Raw genomic sequence first — 23,374 nt, 5'->3', positions numbered from 1 at the left:
GCCTAACTAGGCCTATGCCTAACTAGGCCTACTAGGCTAGGCTATGCCTAGTTAGGCCAGGGTCACTAGTTTCTACCCTCTTTAGCCTTGTCATCACCTTTGTTATTCACAATAGTTCTCAATACTTACGTTGTTTCAATGATTTATTTGTTGTTGATCAAATCCATTAATTTAACAAAATTTGCGTTTAAATACGCTATCCGATCCGGCGCCGCACACACACAACCAACGTGCAAGAAACGATTTTTGAATAATCGCGCTGAGTATGCGCATTTTCAGATTTTGCAAAATGGCGCGAGCTTTGGTGAGATGGTGGATTATGGGTAATAAACAAATTTACCACCTGTCTGCCATGTAACATTGCACTTATTAAATATTAAACAATGGGGAAATTGTATGCTGTATAATTAGTAATATATGATGTATTATAAAGACAGAATAATTCATGAACAATGACTACCCTACAATGTTCCTGCAATAATTTGACAATACTTTTATTTTAACAAGTTAAGAAGTTCTAGACATAATTATATTCCTAATAAATGATCCAGCCGGGGATCCAGCATCACATTTCCTGTCAATGATGAGGTGATAAATTACTGCATACCTCAGTTTAATAATAGAGAAAATATCTACACTTTAAATCAAAGCAAGTGTACAAAGCTTATCATGATTTTTTAAAATATCAAATAAATTTAATTTAGGCTTACTATTTTAAGACAACTTTAAAAATTATTTAAACATTGCATGATTATTTTTAATAATATATAATAAAACGATTACGCTCATCTTTATCTTTACATGTTACGCTTGACACTGCCTCTAGGCCACATCAAAATCTCAAATCTACAGACATGTGTTCATCTGTTTAAATGGCTCAACTTTGACTCAACTATTGCACTCACTAAGACAGTTAACAGTTAACATCTAATAAATCTTGTGTTTTATGTCAACATGTTTGTTTTTTTTTCACAACATACTCTGACCATTTTCTAATAATAGTATAATTGAATACAATTTAAAATAAGATATTTAGAAATGGTGTTATTGAGTGATTTATAGTTTTAGAACTATATGCAGGATCTCAACTGCTGGCACTGCTGACAGGTTGTAATTTACTCAAAGATGATTCCAGTTTTTTACCTGTAATTTAATAAAATTCTTATCAACTTTAAATTCAATACTGCAAAACCAAACAATATCCTTTTCACACACAACATGTCAATTGCAAGAGTACAGTATAATAAGCGGCATCACAGAAAATAAAAGATAAAGAGAAGTTATTTGTACTAAAATAAACTGTTATTAAATGACGACAGTAAAATAAAAGGCTCCACCATCAAATAAGCACCAGCAGTGAATCTTTCATCATTTACGTTAATTAACAACAGATTTCTCGTTTCGAAAAAAACGCAGCAGAAACAGATACACAAGAAGCACATAAAATATGCAATAATAATCTTGACACTAACAATGATATATTACAAAGGAATATGTAGAGTGTTTACATTACTAATATCATGGAGTAAAGGATCAACACTTTACAGTATGATATATAGCATCAGATAAAAAGACCAACATTACGTAGTTTAGATGTTTTAAATGCGTACATAACAACTCTCAATTCTCATAAATCTTAATAATTTAAGCTCTATAGCAAAGCGATAGTCAAACTATGCCCAAAGGGGTTTGAAGAAAAATCAAGTCACCTTTGAAATCGGTTTTGTCAACTTCACTTGTTTCTGATAGCATTATGAAAACAAACATGTAAATCATTCATGTAAGTTAAAAAATAATTCTTTAGAATAGTATTCTTTTCTTTATTGCCAGCCAAAGATTAGTTGTCATGAAAGTTTAAAGGGAAGGAGTTTTGGGAAACCACGCACCTCACAATGATTGTATACCCAGCATGTGTCACAATGATGGTATACCCTGCGCGCATAACAATGATGGCATACACCGCATGCCTCACAATGACGGTATACCCACATGCATAACAATGATCGCATACCCCACATGCATAACAATGATCGCATACCCCACATGCATAACAATGATCGCATACCCCATGTGCCTCACAATGACGGTATACCCCACATGCATAACAATGATCTCATACACCGCATGCCTTACAATGACGGTATACCCCACATGCATAACAATGATCGCATACACCGCATGCCTCACAATGATGGCATACACCGCATTCCTTACAATGACGGTATACCCCACATGCATAACAATGATCGCATACACCGCATGCCTCACAATGATGGCATACACCACATGCATAACAATGATCGCATACACCGCATGCCTTACAATGACGGTATACCCCACATGCATAACAATGATCGCATACACCGCATGCCTCACAATGATGGCATACACCGCATGCCTTACAATGACGGTATACCCCACATGCATAACAATGATCGCATACATCGCATGCCTCACAATGATGGCATATACACCGCATGCCTCACAATGATGGCATACACCGCATGCCTTACAATGATGGTATACCCCACATGCATAACAATGATCGCATACCCCACATGCATAACAATGATCGCATACCCCACATGCATAACAATGATCGCATACCCCATGTGCCTCACAATGATCGCATACCCCATGTGCCTCACAATGATCGCATACCCCAAGCGCCTTACAATAGTGGCATACCCCAAGCGCCTTACAATAGTGGCATACCCCAAGCGCCTTACAATAGTGGCATATCCCACGCGCCTCACAATGATCGCATACCCTGCATGCCTCACATTGATCGCATACCCTGCATGCCTCACATTGATCGCATACCCTTCATGCCTCAAAATGATGGCATACCCTAAATGCCCCACAATGATCGCATACCCCAATCAATTTGTTTCAGTTCATAAAACAATTATATTAGTTCTTACCGTTCTCATGAGGGCTTGGTGTAGTGGCAAAGAGATCCCGGAATGTTCTGGATTGGGACAAAAACTGACGTGCCAGATTAATCTCTGCTCCAAGAAGTCGTAAATCATCCCCTTCAAAGCATGGTAACTGGGGAAACTAGAAAATAGAATACTACTGTAATAAAACATTGATTGAAGGAGCAGAAGGAGGTTAAAATGAAATAAATAAATAAAATATTAATATTGGTATAGTAGCCCAGCTTACAAGATAGTAGTACCCCAATTCTAATTATTACCAATATTTGATTCTTATAAAATAATAATAATAGTTCTTTTTTGTACAAATGTCATTGGATTGCCTATGCTTATGAAGTATTGATAAATGTGTTCAATGTTGCAATATTTGTATATGAATTGATGAATGAATAAATGTGGTAGTAGTATGCCACAAGAGAAAAACGACTTCTAATGACTTGAATGAACAAGAATGTTTAACCTTCACGGCAATTATTTCAAATACTGGAACAATCCGGTTAAAAGCGCTAAAATTCTAAATAATGCAGATGTATTGCTAGATACACTTGCTTATTATGTAAAATGAAAATCAACTGTGTGTTAATGTATTACTAATAATGCATAGAGCACTTTTAATTAATTATTGTTGTACCATCCTCAAGTGACGAATTAATTAAGAGCACATACTGAACATGTTAAAACAAGTTGATAGAAAATGATTGTAATATTAATATTAATTCACATTATGATAAGCAGCATAGTTGTTTTTTCAACATGTCTTCATTTCTCTGACCTTAACACGGAAAATAAGGATAAAACAATAATGTGCATTTTATGCTACAGCCTTAATGTGCTGTCCATATAAAAAAACAGATTTCTTATTGATTTTATTGATATCCTTTTTAAAATGCTGACTTTATGTAATGATAAAAGTTTGAATGAAATAAAAGTGGGTTGCTTACACGAAAGAGAGAAAAACGAAGATAGAAATAGCGGGTCTCATTTACAAAGAGAAAGAGGCTATTACATAAAATGTTGTTGCATACAAAATTAATGGAATAGATCAGAATCTCATTCCATCCACTGCTAGTCAAAGAGGTTTGATTTAGTGAGAGAAATTTTACCACAACAGAATATTCTTCAACCTAATATTCCCATTTGCTATTACCTGGGCATCTTGAGAGCCTTCTGATAGAAGCTTGTGGGTAAACATATCACCATCCATCTGTCCGTAGCATCGGTGATAGCGCCCCCTAGACATAGCAGCTAGTTGCTTAAGAAATACATTTGCTGTACTGAAATAAAAATTTAAATCTAATTTAATAATAGAACACATTACATATTTTGTACACTCTTTTTGACTAATACTCTGCTAATAATAAGATATATTGATACTAACTATAAAAATCAAAGTTGTAACATAGACAGATTTGTTTATATAAAGTAAAACAATCTATGATAAAGAATGTCTTGCATCTTTAGTAATTTGTGATAGCTTACAGACAAAAGTACTAGTACAATAAATATATTTTTTTCTGAAAAGAAAAACTTTGTTTACTATTCTAAAGTAAACCAATCTATGATGGTCTTCTCAATAAATGAATGTTTTTTTCCTATACTAACTTTAAAAGGGGCAATACACCTAAATGTTAACTATGCTGTTTGAAGATTAAGCTATCACAGGGGATTAGACCGAATTGGTCAAAAACATCAACGAGAATTAAATAAGAACACTGTTAATGGATTCGCTTCTCGTCATGTGACCGTCAAAAGACGAATGATGACAAGCAACAAGATTAAGATAAATCAGAATGTACTGTTTATGAGATTTCAAGATAATCTCGTTGATTAGAAAGGATTAAAAGAAAATATTGAACTTTATAACAGTATGTTTATGCTATTTTAACAACATAAGTCCAAGTTATCTGCGGTTGAAGATCATTTTTCTTTAGTTTATTTATGTTATTTTGTGACATCAAAACCAATGCATGTATTTAAATATAAGTAACATTCTAAAGCTAACAAAATACAATTCTGAAAAATAATCCTGACTTAGTTATTTCAGCGCAGATTCTGCAGGTAAAGATAACTTACGTATAATACAAGATGACAATCCAACTAATGCTTTCTTATTGTAAGTTTAGGTAGTAACAATGTTTTTAGCCATGAGAAAAATCCTAAGCTTAGAGGCTATTTTAAAAACACTGAACAAACTAAACAATTCTTCTAATCTGTGCCTATTTTATTCCATAGAGAGAATACAATTTTAGGTTCAGGACAAAAGAAGTGTGTTTGCATAGAGGAATTAAGAGTGACCTGAAGGACAAAAGAAGGAAGTGACAAAAGATATTCTACTATGGTTAGAAAAGGCAGTATTATTATAATATAATTAGTGGCGTAACGTAGATCCCTGAGGCCCCTGGTTTGGCAACCCTAAGTGGCCCTCCAACGCTGGAGACCTCAGCGTTTTTAGCCTTTTTTTGACATATTTTAATGCCTGTATTTTCCTGTGGGCACTGCTCAGGGGCCCATAAGCTCAGGGTTTAGCCAGTGAGCGCTCATAGCCACACACCACCAATATAACTTACTCATCTTCACAATTGAAAGAGATTGAATTTATTTTCACTTGACGCTCCGTATTCAAGCTTGCTACTGACTGTAGCACACGTGACGTGCTACAGTCTGGTTTGCCATCAGTCAACATGTACACCGCAGTCATATGAGGATCCTCAAAAGCGTACTATAAAAAAATATATGAAATTGTTTACTTTTTTATTGAACATTATATATAAACATAGACTTCAATCAATCAAATGGTTAATAGCTGAAAGTGCCAGAGAGTAGCATTTGTATTCAATACCACAATTCAATACTCATGGGAAGCCTATCGAGAATTTGTTTCAACTTTTAAGAGGTCTATTGTTAAAATAAACACTGACTTTCTATTTTATAGAAAAGATTATAGATGTGAAAATACAAATTTATCCCAATCTGAGGTCTTTATTATTTTAATCCACTCAAGACCTATTGGTACAATTACTTACTGATAGTGCTTCCAATGTACAAGTATTACCGCCTGCTACAAATGTGGATAGCCATCGAACAGCATCGTGACAATTCTCATTGGTTGGTTCAACTACTCGCGGACGCCATGGTTCCACATCAGCAGAGAAACGGATGATGTTGAAACTAATTAGAAGAAGAAGAAGATTAGTGGTAACTGCGTTTTGTGCTAAAGTAGCCCTTAATAAAGCTTTGGTATGGGATAAGTCATTGGCAACATTAGCATGCACCCAAAAAGAAGGCAACATTAGATAAATGTGGGCATAATACTTTTAATTTCTTGAGTAACCTTGATTAAAAATTGTGAGAGAAGGCAGTTAAACTGTAAGTGTGTGTGCAGAAGTAGGCCTTTAAACTAAACTTTCTTATAAGATTTACTGTAAGCCATTGGCTGTAAACCATTCACTTTACAATATATTGGATATTTGTTATTTTATTGTGGAAGAAATAAATGTTGATTTGAATTGAATTGAATTAAAGAAGGTATAGGCATACCTTATATTTTCTTTCTTGAGTTGTTCCCATATCAAAGCAATCAGCTCTCTTTTAAGCTCATCCATGTGGTACACCATGGACCCAGATGTGTCAACAAGTATCACAACCTTTAAAAAACAAAGACAACAATAGAAAACATTGTAATATGGAATTATAGTATCATATAAACCAGAAGAAAACAGAAAATGAGAAAAAATATACACCATTTTGTCTACTTTTTGTCTATCTACTGTATACACTCGCATTTAATCTAACCATATACACTAAAAAAAGGTTTTATCTATAAGGGTGTTATTTATACTTATTTCTTACCTTTTTTTCAATAACTGATCCAAATACCCTCCTGCTGCTGCCTAGCAACCATTGCATACGCATAACGTACCTGCGTAGTACAACCGCCACCTGATCTTCATACTCTTTTAATTCATGTGCCCTTAACTGGAGATGTTTCACAGTACCCTGCATTAAAAAGTTTAACAATTATTGTGATGCTTTAAGATATATGAAAATATATGTTTATGGTTATGGAAAAATGAAGTAATTAATTTTATAATATAATCAGGTATACCCAATATAAATACACATTGGTGGAAGGTGAGATGCAGATAATGGTAACAAAAATATAAACATTGGAAAGATTATGCACCTTAATATTAACACTTGGAAATATGGTACAGTATTTTGCAGACACGTTCTTCCGGAGAGTACTAATATGCTTCTGAGTGTGGCCGCAGTCCGGCCCGGTGACAAGCTTATTCAAATCCAAACGCAGTTTAGACAGCCCATATTTCTTCAACCACTGAAATAAATACAAATAAAAGTATGCATTCATTGAGATAATAATCATTTATTGAGATAATGACATAAAAACACATCAGGGTAGAGGACTCATAAAGTCAATGCAATTTAATTATATTTAATAATATTTATTTAATAATTAAATTAATAAAACTTACAGACTTGGTTGTGATTTGTTCTTCTTTATCTGGTATAATAGGATGGTTTATGGGTTTGAATTTCCTTTTCTTCTTTTGTTCAGGATTGAGAAGAACACCTGAAAAATTCAAACAATTTCATGATAAATATAATATTTAAATATAAATCCAAAGGCAAAATACTGAAAAAACGACAATGCTGTGGGTATCTCAATGGAGATACAAAAAAAAGCGAAAGGCTAAATCAAAACGACAAAGTAAAACAGCCAGAAAAGTTAGCAGAGCTATATTTGAATATATATATATATATATATATTAAAGAGTCGCTATCCAATCGAGTTCGAACAATACCATGAAAGCCCCAGTGGTCTAATGGTTAGGACATCTGCATATCAAGCAGGCGGTCCGAGTTCGAGTCTCGGTTGGGGTGACTTTTTCTCATTCTCACAGATTTCCTCATCTTTATCGTTTCAAATTAATTAATTAAATTTCAGTATATCACCGGGCGGTTTAGAATTAATGTTCTTTGCCTGATTTGTTTATATATATATATATAAACAAATCAGGCAAAATTCCTTCACTTGCACTGATGAAGGGCTAGTCTTGCCCGAAAGCTCTGCTAACTTTTCTGGCTGTTTACTTTATCGTTTTGATTTAGCTTTTCGCTTTTTATTTTTGTATCTCCATTGAGATCCAGCCACTGATACCCACAGCATTGTCATTTTTTTCAGTAATTTGCCTTTGGATTTATATATATATATATATATATATAGAGATAGAATACAGAATAGAATCCCAAATTAGTGGGCGAGATTATTAATCAGATTGCATTACTCACCAACTTCATTTCTGAATTCTGTGTAGAATACTTCTTTGTTTCTTTTATTTTTCACAGATGTAGTTGTTTTCTTTGCAGTTGTTTCTTTCGTTGATTTCTTTGACATAACAGGAGGTTGTGGAGCTGAAATTAGATGTATTATCATCACATTACTCATACAGTAGGTCAATGATTATAGTATTTTCCAAATCAAATTCTAACCATTGAAAACTAACATTACCTGTTGGAATAAGATTTTTGTTGGCACTGATAGGACGCCATCCAATAGCTTTGACAGTCTCTTCATGTTCTTGGCTATCTTGTCCCTAAAAGAAAAGACAACAAACAATGATGTCAAGCTCAAGTACAATTATACTCATAAATATGTATTCAAACGCAAACACTATTCATGAAATAACTTTTCCATTTATATTTAATTTGTTCATTTCTGTTCAACTCCATAGACATATTCTTTGCATACATATTTAATGCATAGTGCTATTACTATATGAAATGTACTTACCATTCTAGCCCGACTGAGTTCAGTATGTCTAGGGGCTGCTGGTAAAGCCTTCTTGCCTGAAGTAGGTCTCTTCGGTAACATCTTTGATTCATTTCCGCTGCTTGAATCTCCCTATGGATAAACAAAACAACTCCAGTAAACAAATTTGTTAACATAGTGTTAAGCTCTGTTTACACTATCAAACTTTATGTGACAAAAAATGTGATGTGCACACACGATGCTGTCATATCACTACCATATTTGCTAGTGTGGACAGAGCTTTATGTTGTGTGTATTAATAAAAAAAATAAAATGAATCATACATACATTTTGTTTCGTCCTTGGCATCCTCTTCTTTACTGTATCTAATAACATTGCACACTGAAACAAATAATTAAAATACAAATTTATTGTAAAACACATGGAATTTATACATATTGAAAACTTATATTGTATTACCATACAATACAATTTATTTTATTTCTATTTAGAAAATGAAAAATTAGGAAAAACAATAATAAATGAATGAAATAGATACTACAAGTTGCACCACCAAAAGAGTATTGAAACTAATCATATTATATCATTATGGATTACTAATTATTATGAAATATAAACTATTAGATATTAATATGCAAAAAAAATTTAAAAAAATTAAAAAAAACAAAGATGACAGAATTATTGAAGTACTCACTTTCTGAGAATAATTCACAGCCCTATCCATCTCAGCTAAAATAGCTTTGATATCATCACTCTCAATAATTCCAGTCTCTCTGAACCAATGAAACCGACCACCACTAACATGTGCAAGATTTCGCAGACATTCTGCCGTCTGTGTGATGTTGGCATAGCGTCCTGGGATGGCGCCGTTAGAATCGTAGTCATCAACGTTGAAGAGGATGGTATGGATCTTTGTGACTTGGCCAACTGAAGCTTCTTCAACATAAGAGCAGATGACATCTGGAAGCTGGTCTGGTATACCACTTGTAAATAGGTAGATACCTTCAACAACTAGAAGAGGAGTGGATAAAACATTTGTAATACTTTGATGTTGATGTAATGATGATGATGATTCTAATAAGTGTGTCAATTTTACAAAAAATGTTCTATTACAGCTAATATAAACATACACATTGTGAACAATTTGACACCAAAATTAACTCAATACGTCCAGTATTTCCAGAGATATAGCATGCTTGTACAAAAATAGTGGCAATTTTGTTTATATTAATTATGCAAATTGCTCAATTCTGACAGCCTTTCAGTAAAATAATTCTCCATTCTAATGGTCTTGAGAATCAAATCCATAAATGAAAACGATAGAAAACATTGCCAGGTTATGGAAAAGATAGGCATTTGACTGCTGGACTAATAATAAAATAAAAGATAGGCATTTGACTGCTGAACTAATAATAAAATAAAAGATAGGTATTTGACTGCTGAACTAATAATAAAATAAAAGATAGGCATTTGACTGCTGAACTAATAATAAAATAAAAGATAGGCATTTGACTGCTGGACTAATAATAAAATAAAAGATAGGCATTTGACTGCTGAACTAATAATAAAATAAAAGATAGGCATTTGACTGCTGGACTAATAATAAAATAAAAGATAGGCATTTGACTGCTGGACTAATAATAAAATAAAAGATAGGCATTTGACTGCTGAACTAATAATAAAATAAAAGATAGGCATTTGACTGCTGGACTAATAATAAAATAAAAGATAGGCATTTGACTGCTGAACTAATAATAAAATAAAAGATAGGCATTTGACTGCTGGACTAATAATAAAATAAAAGATAGGCATTTGACTGCTGAACTAATAATAAAATAAAAGATAGGCATTTGACTGCTGAACTAATAATAAAATAAAAGATAGGTATTTGACTGCTGAACTAATAATAAAATAAAAGATAGGCATTTGACTGCTGGACTAATAATAAAATAAAAGATAGGCATTTGACTGCTGAACTAATAATAAAATAAAAGATAGGCATTTGACTGCTGGACTAATAATAAAATAAAAGATAGGCATTTGACTGCTGAACTAATAATAAAATAAAAGATAGGTATTTGACTGCTGGACTAATAATAAAATAAAAGATAGGCATTTGACTGCTGAACTAATAATAAAATAAAAGATAGGCATTTGCTGCTGAACTAATAATAAAATAAAAGATAGGCATTTGACTGCTGAACTAATAATAAAATAAAAGATAGGTATTTGACTGCTGAACTAATAATAAAATAAAAGATAGGCATTTGACTGCTGGACTAATAATAAAATAAAAGATAGGCATTTGACTGCTGAACTAATAATAAAATAAAAGATAGGCATTTGACTGCTGGACTAATAATAAAATAAAAGATAGGCATTTGACTGCTGAACTAATAATAAAATAAAAGATAGGCATTTGACTGCTGAACTAATAATAAAATAAAAGATAGGCATTTGACTGCTGAACTAATAATAAAATAAAAGATAGGCCTTTGACTGCTGAACTAATAATAAAATAAAAGATAGGCATTTGACTGCTGGACTAATAATAAAATAAAAGATAGGCATTTGACTGCTGAACTAATAATAAAATAAAAGATAGGCATTTGACTGCTGAACTAATAATAAAATAAAAGATAGGCATTTGACTGCTGGACTAATAATAAAATAAAAGATAGGCATTTGACTGCTGAACTAATAATAAAATAAAAGATAGGCATTTGACTGCTGAACTAATAATAAAATAAAAGATAGGCATTTGACTGCTGGACTAATAATAAAATAAAAGATAGGCATTTGACTGCTGGACTAATAATAAAATAAAAGATAGGTATTTGACTGCTGGACTAATAATAAAATAAAAGATAGGCATTTGACTGCTGGACTAATAATAAAATAAAAGATAGGCATTTGACTGCTGAACTAATAATAAAATAAAAGATAGGCATTTGACTGCTGAACTAATAATAAAATAAAAGATAGGCATTTGACTGCTGAACTAATAATAAAATAAAAGATAGGCATTTGACTGCTGAACTAATAATAAAATAAAAGATAGGCATTTGACTGCTGAACTAATAATAAAATAAAAGATAGGCATTTGACTGCTGAACTAATAATAAAATAAAAGATAGGCATTTGACTGCTGGACTAATAATAAAATAAAAGATAGGCATTTGACTGCTGGACTAATAATAAAATAAAAGATAGGCATTTGACTGCTGAACTAATAATAAAATAAAAGATAGGCATTTGACTGCTGGACTAATAATAAAAGAAAAGATAGGCATTTGACTGCTGAACTAATAATAAAATAAAAGATAGGCATTTGACTGCTGAACTAATAATAAAATAAAAGATAGGCATTTGACTGCTGGACTAATAATAAAATAAAAGATAGGCATTTGACTGCTGGACTAATAATAAAATAAAAGATAGGCATTTGACTGCTGGACTAATAATAAAAGAAAAGATAGGTATTTGACTGCTGGACTAATAATAAAATAAAAGATAGGCATTTGACTGCTGGACTAATAATAAAATAAAAGATAGGCATTTGACTGCTGAACTAATAATAAAATAAAAGATAGGCATTTGACTGCTGAACTAATAATAAAATAAAAGATAGGCATTTGACTGCTGAACTAATAATAAAATAAAAGATAGGCATTTGACTGCTGAACTAATAATAAAATAAAAGATAGGCATTTGACTGCTGAACTAATAATAAAATAAAAGATAGGCATTTGACTGCTGGACTAATAATAAAATAAAAGATAGGCATTTGACTGCTGGACTAATAATAAAATAAAAGATAGGCATTTGACTGCTGGACTAATAATAAAATAAAAGATAGGCATTTGACTGCTGAACTAATAATAAAATAAAAGATAGGCATTTGACTGCTGAACTAATAATAAAATAAAAGATAGGCATTTGACTGCTGGACTAATAATAAAATAAAAGATAGGTATTTGACTGCTGGACTAATAATAAAATAAAAGATAGGCATTTGACTGCTGGACTAATAATAAAATAAAAGATAGGCATTTGACTGCTGGACTAATAATAAAATAAAAGATAGGCATTTGACTGCTGAACTAATAATAAAATAAAAGATAGGCATTTGACTGCTGAACTAATAATAAAATAAAAGATAGGCATTTGACTGCTGGACTAATAATAAAATAAGATAGGCATTTGACTGCTGGACTAATAATAAAATAAAAGATAGGTATTTGACTGCTGGACTAATAATAAAATAAAAGATAGGCATTTGCTGCTGAACTAATAATAAAATAAAAGATAGGCATTTGACTGCTGAACTAATAATAAAATAAAAGATAGGTATTTGACTGCTGGACTAATAATAAAATAAAAGATAGGCATTTGACTGCTGAACTAATAATAAAATAAAAGATAGGCATTTGACTGCTGAACTAATAATAAAATAAAAGATAGGCATTTGACTGCTGAACTAATAATAAAATAAAAGATAGGCATTTGACTGCTGGACTAATAATAAAATAAAAGATAGGCATTTGACTGCTGGACTAATAATAAAATAAAAGATAGGTATTTGACTGCTGAACTAATAATAAAATAAAAGATAGGCATTTGACTGCTGGACTAATAATAAAATAAAAGATAGGCATTTGACTGCTGGACTAATAATAAAATAAAAGATAGGCATTTGACTGCTGGACTAATAATAAAATAAAAGATAGGTATTTGACTGCTGAACTAATAATAAAATAAAAGATAGGTATTTGACTGCTGGACTAATAATAAAATAAAAGATAGGCATTTGACTGCTGGACTAATAATAAAATAAAAGATAGGCATTTGACTGCTGAACTAATAATAAAATAAAAGATAGGCATTTGACTGCTGAACTAATAATAAAATAAAAGATAGGCATTTGACTGCTGGACTAATAATAAAATAAAAGATAGGCATTTGACTGCTGGACTAATAATAAAATAAAAGATAGGCATTTGACTGCTGAACTAATAATAAAATAAAAGATAGGCATTTGACTGCTGGACTAATAATAAAATAAAAGATAGGCATTTGACTGCTGAACTAATAATAAAATAAAAGATAGGCATTTGACTGCTGGACTAATAATAAAATAAAAGATAGGTATTTGACTGCTGGACTAATAATAAAATAAAAGATAGGCATTTGACTGCTGAACTAATAATAAAATAAAAGATAGGCATTTGACTGCTGGACTAATAATAAAATAAAAGATAGGCATTTGACTGCTGAACTAATAATAAAATAAAAGATAGGCATTTGACTGCTGAACTAATAATAAAATAAAAGATAGGCATTTGACTGCTGGACTAATAATAAAATAAAAGATAGGCATTTGACTGCTGGACTAATAATAAAATAAAAGATAGGCATTTGACTGCTGAACTAATAATAAAATAAAAGATAGGCATTTGACTGCTGGACTAATAATAAAATAAAAGATAGGCATTTGACTGCTGGACTAATAATAAAATAAAAGATAGGTATTTGACTGCTGGACTAATAATAAAATAAAAGATAGGCATTTGACTGCTGGACTAATAATAAAATAAAAGATAGGCATTTGACTGCTGGACTAATAATAAAATAAAAGATAGGCATTTGACTGCTGGACTAATAATAAAATAAAAGATAGGCATTTGACTGCTGGACTAATAATAAAATAAAAGATAGGCATTTGACTGCTGGACTAATAATAAAATAAAAGATAGGCATTTGACTGCTGGACTAATAATAAAATAAAAGATAGGCATTTGACTGCTGAACTAATAATAAAATAAAAGATAGGCATTTGACTGCTGGACTAATAATAAAATAAAAGATAGGCATTTGACTGCTGAACTAATAATAAAATAAAAGATAGGCATTTGACTGCTGGACTAATAATAAAATAAAAGATAGGCATTTGACTGCTGGACTAATAATAAAATAAAAGATAGGCATTTGACTGCTGGACTAATAATAAAATAAAAGATAGGCATTTGACTGCTGGACTAATAATAAAATAAAAGATAGGCATTTGACTGCTGGACTAATAATAAAATAAAAGATAGGCATTTGACTGCTGAACTAATAATAAAATAAAAGATAGGCATTTGACTGCTGAACTAATAATAAAATAAAAGATAGGCATTTGACTGCTGGACTAATAATAAAATAAAAGATAGGCATTTGACTGCTGAACTAATAATAAAATAAAAGATAGGCATTTGACTGCTGGACTAATAATAAAATAAAAGATAGGCATTTGACTGCTGGACTAATAATAAAATTGCTGTTTGATTTCACATTAACTTTGATAACAAAACAGTTGATGAATGAAGAAGTGATAATGATAGAAGGTTTGCTGATACAGTATGCTTCACTTCACACTTTAATTTCTTACCTGCCATTTTCTTGTGATCTTCTTCCGTTTCCATCGAAAGACGAAGGGCTGCCATGAAATTTCGACTACCACCACATTCAAGACCGAGAATCCATCTGAATACAACACAATAATATAAACCCATTTGCCATTTTTATATTCTTGTTATCTATATTACATCAGTGTTTTTCCACCTTGTACATGACACATTATAAATCTACTGTTATTTACATTAAAAATGTGTAATTATTTCTGATGACCTACTTCCATGCACTTTGAAGGTTCTTTTCTGTAGGTTCTTGTAGACATGGCTTCCAGCAGTGGGCTTCACTTCCAAATCTGAACAACAATAGAATTAATAGGTTTACAATGTTTTAATAGCTCTTCTACAAAGTTTTCCAATACTCTTATAAATCTATTAATAATACATTAATACATATATCAAATAATGTTTAATACATACCCAATGATGTTAAAAGACTGTTTGTTGGAGAGCTGTTGTTCCAAGAGAATTCTTAATGAATGTTGAATGTGTACCAAGTAATTGATGTTAGAGGCTGATAAATCTACCATCATCACAATTCTGCAGAAAACAAATAACTTGAGTCAAGCTAATCTTAGCTTAGCTCCAAGGATTTTGATCTTGCAGTTGTGTGTCTTTTTGGTTCTCAATATACTAAGCAATGACTATTATAACCTCAGATTAGGACAAATCAGCTGGCTTATTTACAGCATTTCCCTGACTACATTACAGTAGACTACATCACAGTATATAAATTAAATAATAAATCAAAGTTTCTAAGAAAATACTAGTGTATTGTATATTTGTTAGCGGTATAACCCCTGTTAAATCTGTACCTTTTCTCAGTAATGGTTCCAAATAAACGTCTACTGTCTCTGGATAGCCAATCAACTCTCTTTTCATATAGTTTGACAATAGCTCCAAGCTGTTTCTGATAATCAAAGAGTTGAGCAGGATCCACATGGACATTCCTGATGGAGCCATCGTGCCATTCAAATTGTGTCATTGCTTTCTGCGAGAAAAAGTGGCACATTTTTATGGCTTAATCTCATCTACACTATCAAACAAGTTTGACAAAAAAGTTTGATGTCCCCAAATATGGTAGTGATATAACACCATCATGTCCATATATGGGCACATCACATAAAGTTTGATAGTGTAGACAGAGCTTTAAAGAGTGTATTTGAGGTATTTACCAAGGTAAGTCAAGGTAATAGGATTTGTTTGTTACTTCAAATAGTCTTACCTCATGTAAAGTTGACCTGACTGACTTTCTTATTACTGGAATGAATTCTTCGATAGGAGCAAATGCATTTGGTGCCATAATTTGGTATAAGCTTAGCTTCTTAGCTGTAAGAGCAATCAGAGATGTATTCATTGTACAGTATAAAAACACCAACAAAACACACTTTAAAAAAATTGATTTTGAAAATTGCCTAAAGTGACTTATATACTGTTAATTTCTTCTAATTGGTAGTATATGTAGGGCATTATACACACTTGCCTTAAACTCTTGATTGTATGTAACAGAGCTAAAAAACTTTAACAATTTATATTTATTTTATATGAAAATGCATTAGTTAGTCTACCCTTTAAGCCATTTTGTTTAAGCCAGTCTTCTGAGCTTTTGGGATGGAATGGTTGTTCTTGAATTGTCAAAGCTCCAGTGTGGTTTGGAGGTCTTGGGAGAAATCGTGACTGGGGCAGCTTCTGTACCTCTAATGAAATCTAAAAAGAAAATATATATAGATATATTACTGTACTATAAACCTTTATTTAACCCTTTGAAGACGCGAGGTTTCTACCCCAAATGACTGAGGCTAATCATGAACCTATAAATTAGGTCCATGGGCTAATTAAGGTATTTTTATTAGGTTTAGGAAAAATTTAAAATACATTTTTATGACTTTAACTTACTGCAATTGTTGATATTATTGTTATGTAAAATGTTTTGGCCTGCATTTTTTTTTAGATATTGCATGTTTGTATGAAAATAACGGCCATTTTTAAGTTCTTCATAACAAGTTCATAAAAATAAAGTAATAAATATTAGGAACCTGCTGAATAATAAGTGCAATTTGTTTCCTTTTACATCATTTATCTTTTATTTTGATGGAGATTATAAATTACAATAATTTCTTTATTTACTGTACCTCATTAAGGATGCTGACGAGAGCATCTCCCACCATGCCTTGTCTCATCTCCTGTATCTTGTTGATTACATCCTGGGCTACTTTAATCTCTCTAAGAAGCAATGTAATGTCTGTCCCAGTGTAAATTTGTTCCTAATCAAATAAATATAATAATTAGCACATGATTTTGGAAGTTCATTGACATATTTTTCTCTTAAGCAATACCTCTGTACTGCTAGACTCCAAATGTTAAGATGTTAATGGCTTTAAATAAGTCACTGTCCTTTAACCCTGAAACCATTATACATTATATACCATTATCAATTTTAGAACCAGGTTTTGAGGAGCAGATTTCTTAGATTAATTAATTCTTTGGTTAATTAGAATCACTATTTGATGCTAGTTATATGCTGTTCTCTTTTTCTAGTGGTAACCAACAGTATTGAAATTGGATGAACTTTATAAAGAAACTGTTCCAAGTTAAAAAACCACATATTCACAATATTCATAGAATTTATTAATAGAATTCTAAAATTAAAATATCACATTTGCTGTTAACTTACAACTGAACTTGAAGCGTACACATGGTAACGACCTCCTGTTACCTCCGCAAGACGCCTCAATGTCATCTATGTGTGAAGAGAATAATTAATTATTAAACTATTGTCACTTTAAAAAAAAGGTGTTTTTTTTTAAATTTCATACATTCATATTATTTACTATTTTTATACACTATTTAACAATCTTTATGAATAATAAATAACTTTGACAACTAAAAATCATTAATATTCACTGATACTTAATTGTCAAAATAATATATATATATATCATTTTAATTTGATAAAATATTAAAAATTTACTTTTTACTAACTTATTTTCTTGTAATGCAAAAATGTTTTAAATATTTCAATATAAATAAAAAAAATTATTATAATCCTAAAAGTGAATATAAACATCCACTTATGGGTTGTCTCATCGATGTTAGAAAGACACAGTTCAACAAATCTGTTCGATCCAGAATGTATTGTAGGAATATCCACTCAACCATAGCCAATAACATTTAATATCAATAATAATGATTTCTTACATTTGTGAGGTGGTTATTGCAATCATAAGCCACTGTATTGATAGAGACGTTTTTACCGACTAGCAGCTGTTGTACATAATCTATCATTACCTCCGAGCTTTGGTCTGGACTGAAATACAAAAATAAAACCAAATCTTCACAAACCTTTGGTAACTAATTATTTATAAAGGTTTAGGCAACTTTTCAGTGAAATGACTATGGGGAAATATGTTTTAATACATGGTTAACCCCTTTATGGCGACATTATGGCTATACACTAAGGCTACTTCAACTCACCAACCGGCAAATTTGGCAGGTCCTCAAGTAGCCTTTCCAGGTGGTTTTGTAATTACACGGAATCCATTTCTATCTATACAACACGCCAACGTAGAACCGTGTTGATTTAGCGTGTTCTATAAACGGGCCCTTTGTTGAGTACAAAAGGTTTTCCTATTAATAGCAGCACTGCTGTATATAATTATGACAAAACCAGGGATACAATGAATAGAAGATTACATACCAGCTTCCTAAGACAAGTACAATTGAATCAACATCAGGTACTCTTGCTATGGCCTTGAGAGCCAACATAAGGTTACACCCTCCACCTCCAACTAAGCTGTTCACCCAACCTCTTGCTTCATTCAACCTAAAGACAGTGACAACAATTGAGAATTGTAAACTGAAAACTTACTCAAAATCAGTGGTTTTGTTAAGACCGAGACTTCTTTGCTACTAGTTCGGTTTCGGTCTCATCTATTTGTTCGATTCTAGAGGCTTTCTTAAATTGTGCGCTCCAAATGGCCACTTTTTTTTTATGCAGATGATTTTTAACAAAAACCTTGCTTAAATATATGACAATTGAAATCATTGTGGACTTACACTCTGATGTTAGTAAACCTGGGAGAATCCCATGATGATGTGACATTCGTTGCAAATGACTGAAAGTAAAGCATCTCCTTTGAGTGAAGCTGATCGTCTATTAGTTCCTGTAAACAATAAGAAAAATGTATTTATATGGGATCTCATTATGATGGAAAATAATAATGTCGAGCGATCATTGGCTAAACCCATAAGGCCCATAAGAAAAAAACAGGCATTAAAATATGTCACGCAGGTTGGAAGGTCACTTAGGGTCCCTAAACCATGGGCCTCAGGCATTACCACAACTGAATGTGGATCCACGTGAGGTTTTCAGCATTTCATTTTATCATTATTTAAAATTTTGGTCTGACCTTCCTCTCGCATTACCTAATATTCTAAAATTGATCAGGGTCGTCTACTGTGTTCAGCATCAGACTGGCTAATGACCAGCAATCTGTTGAAATGGAAATAATTTGACACTCACAGTTAAACATCGTCGGAAATGGTCCAATCGTCCAAATCCACAATTAGCATCAGAGGTGTCAACCATTACTGCTACTTTGTTTCCTTTTACCATACCAAATACCTGTGGCAATACGGATTTATCAATTACAAAACAGACCAAATAATCTTACCAATCTGAAGGTTTTTCAATTAAGAATCATTATAAAAATAACAAGTCATCATCACCATCACTAATTTTGAATGTCTTGCGACATAGTGACCTTAGCAAGACGTCTCCAATCAGAGCAACTATTGGTCAAAGTGTGCATGGACATATTATTTATTTTTCTTTTCATATCATTTTCTATAACAATTAATTTAGTTTTATATTTTACCTTTCTGCTGCCTTGTAGAAGCCATTTTATTCGATTGTGATACATTTCTATAGCTCTGAAAAGCAAACAAAATCTCATAACAATCAAACGTTAATATTTATTTATGGTTTAATTTGTCTTTGGAGGGGTGTTCCAAGTTGTCGTTACTTTTTCAGTTTTGTTCTCCTCTAGACCATAGGCCTATGCTGGTTTATTCAGGTATGCTAAATATGATATAACAAATTCCTGGCAGCACTACTATATATGTATGCAAATTAATTAACTAAAATAGTGTCATTCAACACATTGCTGTCATTATTATTTAGCTGTTGAACTTACTCATATAACTTGTACTCAAACTCATTCACAAGACTGGCTTCAAACTGAAGGTGTTGACCTTTAGACACAACAGCATTGGTAGGACTATAAAAATGAATTAACCATTACAAATTTAAATCCATATAATGCATAAAAATTGTAAACTAGAAAGAAATATTTAAAAAAAGAATAGTGGTCAAGTGGTCAATCATCGAAGATCGAATCATGCTCTTTTCTGTGTGACAATATCTATACACAAACAACAAGTGCCTATAAACTTACTTTCTTATAACTCCTTTAGCAAGTAAATCTTTGAGAGTTAACTTGAATGTGTCCACACTGTGAGTATTTAGCCAATCAGCCGAGCTCTGTCCTTCATTAAATGCAGCACGCATGTCTCTTGCTCTCTGTTAACAAAAAAAAATGCATGGTAAAGCTCTGTCTATACTATCAAACTAGTTTGACAAAAAAAGTGTGATGGGCCCAAATGTGGTAGTGATATGCCCAAACATACTAGTGATAGGACATCATCATATATGGGCACAAACATAAAGTTTGATAGTGTAGACAGAGCTTAAGCTAGATCATTAATTTCAGTTTTTTTTTACAGCTTCAGGTATTGGTTACTAGTTACTTTTGTATTCTTCAAACAACCACAGTCCAGTGAATTGTTTGAATAGCAACAAATGTAAATACTGTATGTCTATATATATATTCTCTATAATGTGTGTATGTTAAAAATTGTTTTTGAATTTGGTGTGTTGAGAATACTAGGAAATGTGGGTTCAGGTTAATTTACTCACTAAGTTGACTTCATGGATTTTGAATTTTGAATTTTGAATTTCTTTATTTAGTAATCAAGGTTAAAACACAATAAAATACAATGCATAAAAAGTAGAAAAAACAATTGCACAGAAACACAAGCCTTGATTACAAGGAATGCCAAGAAAAGTTAAAAACTTATTTCCACTTGGGTCCTAAAAACAAGGAACTGATAAAGAACATAGAAATTACATCAAAAGAATCCTTAAAATAAATGGTATAAAAATATAAAAGTTTAAAAATAACAATTTATCTAACACTATCCTAATTTACAGTTTTAAGAAAGATTTATTATAAGAGATAAATGGAAATGGAAACTTATTGGCAGATACAAGTTATCTGGGTAAGTTACTAAGCCTGAATTCACCCATAAACTTAAATCATGATACAATCAGTGAATACAAACGTCGTCCTGCTTTTTTTCTTCTTCTATTCTCATTCCCAATGCATTGTGAAATTTACAACAAGTTAAATGACAGCCATAGTGTAGCTCAGTAACTGTATTTTACCATAGTATAATCTGAATCAAAATCTATGTTGACTTACGATTGCATCATGAGTTTGGTTCACATCTGTGACGTACATATCCGGTGTAGGGGCTACATCCCGTGTGGACACATCTGACCAGCCTGGCCTGGATTCACGGTCAAGTTTTCGTGTTCGTATTCGTGCCAATTGGGGGTTTCGCTGGAGAGGTTTTCGACGACTTGACAGTTCATCTTTTGATTGAGTTAGGAATACTCTGTAAGATACAATAAACGATTTAGATTACCAGTAAAACATGGTTGGAGTGCCTTGGTATAGATATTAATAATTTTGTAGTAAGATAGATCTAATACTGGGTTTTTGGGTTCAAAGGTTCAAATCCATTCTAAGCTGCTGGGGTACAGTATATTCTTTACAATATTTCCTTTTCAACAAACTTCAGTATCTTATGTAATAATTATGCTATTATATGCATTATCATCATATGGATTTACATGTTTAGTGAAAATTGTCAGTGCTTCTTAAGTACATTACTACTTGTCTTCAAATAACAAACAACAATAAAAATATTATTTTATATTAATAATTATGATTATCTCGTTTACTAATCTATCCTACCTGCTTCCATTGGTTTTAGAATTATTGTCAGAACTTTCTCTTTGTTCATTCTCTTCATCTTCTTCTTCCTCCTCCACTTCTTCTTCTTCTTCTTCTTCAACTCCATATTCCCTATCCCCCAATAACGCAAGACGTCTAATTAATTCATTTTCTTCTTCTTTATTATCATGATTTCCATAGTTTGAGTATGCATTGCGGTACTGAGGTCGTGCACTACTGGGTCTGTAGTAAAAAAGATGAGTATGAATATTGTACAAATTATTATAAAATAAAATGGAAAAAAAAATGCAAGAAATCTTCTTTCTTGGCCCTAACTAGCCTAGGCCCCCTAGGCCTAGCTAGTAGGAGTCTGTACTGCTGCAATTAATCAAATGACGAAACAGGAATAACAATTATAGATAGCCTATCCTAGGCCTCTAATATATAGGCCACGGACCACAGCAAGTTGAGTTGAGTACGCCTACTAATAAAAGCCTGACCCGCCTCCTGCTGCTGTGCGTACGCTAGCTAAGGAGGCTACTAAGCTAGATAGAGTAGCCTAGCTAGGTCTAGCTAGGCTAGATTGTGTTTTAAGAAAGAATTACATACAATTATATAATGAGATATAAATAAATACAAACCTAAATCCTCGTTGATCCATTGAGATATATTTTAAAAGTTACTTTATTTGTAAAAACATAATTATTAATTCAAAAAGAAATTATCATTTTACTCAATCAACCACCACCAATAAATTGTTGTTTTGGTTACGCGATTTAGTCATGCGTATCGAAGCCCAATTTAAAATGTAAACGTCGTGTTGTAAACACACCTACTGTACGTAGGCAAAGTTGTTGACGTACTAAAAACTAAATTATAATATTTATTAATTAAATAAATACAATATTTTTGTTATACTAGAATAGTCTGTACTTAAATGTATTTAACCAATGCGGGTGTAAGTTAGCAAATATTTAGTCGTTATACTATACATCCTGCCTATTAGTATTAATATCTCTATGTTCTATATCGTAAAATTTAATAATTTATAAAACAATTTTGATTTTCGGTTTAAAATTGTTTGTAATAATAGGGATAATAATGTTCAATAAA

At 31.9% G+C, this 23,374-nt stretch overlaps 1 protein-coding gene across 2 annotated transcripts; it reads right to left on the bottom strand.

Moving 5' to 3' along the window:
- Positions 1-464: 464 nt before the first annotated feature.
- LOC140060307 (von Willebrand factor A domain-containing protein 3A-like) lies at positions 465-23,012 on the bottom strand. 2 transcript variants are annotated; one of them, XM_072106459.1, is made up of 33 exons: positions 22,903-23,012; positions 22,283-22,504; positions 21,725-21,920; positions 20,639-20,763; positions 20,378-20,461; positions 20,060-20,114; positions 19,705-19,806; positions 19,239-19,345; positions 18,880-19,005; positions 18,381-18,489; positions 17,857-17,922; positions 17,315-17,446; positions 16,751-16,889; positions 16,408-16,511; positions 15,998-16,173; positions 15,603-15,722; positions 15,404-15,478; positions 15,161-15,255; positions 9,425-9,741; positions 9,058-9,111; positions 8,752-8,862; positions 8,470-8,554; positions 8,250-8,372; positions 7,433-7,530; positions 7,123-7,275; positions 6,789-6,935; positions 6,477-6,583; positions 5,963-6,107; positions 5,507-5,658; positions 4,087-4,213; positions 2,925-3,060; positions 1,710-1,742; positions 465-1,143 (listed from the first exon to the last, which is right to left on the bottom strand). In XM_072106459.1, exons 1-33 carry the CDS (start codon positions 22,920-22,922, stop codon positions 1,085-1,087), a joined length of 3,900 nt encoding a protein of 1,299 aa, XP_071962560.1. In that variant the 5' UTR covers positions 22,923-23,012; the 3' UTR covers positions 465-1,084. The 2 variants fall into 2 exon arrangements, with proteins under 2 accessions (XP_071962560.1, XP_071962568.1); XM_072106467.1 differs by lacking the exon at positions 1,710-1,742.
- Between the last annotated feature and the right edge of the window lie 362 nt (positions 23,013-23,374).

Source organism: Antedon mediterranea, chromosome 1, assembly GCF_964355755.1.
Source record: "Antedon mediterranea chromosome 1, ecAntMedi1.1, whole genome shotgun sequence".
In the NCBI taxonomy this organism is placed as follows: domain Eukaryota; kingdom Metazoa; phylum Echinodermata; class Crinoidea; order Comatulida; family Antedonidae; genus Antedon; species Antedon mediterranea.
The sequence above is the reverse complement of the archived record's forward strand: the minus strand, read 5'-3'. Positions and strand labels throughout refer to the sequence as shown.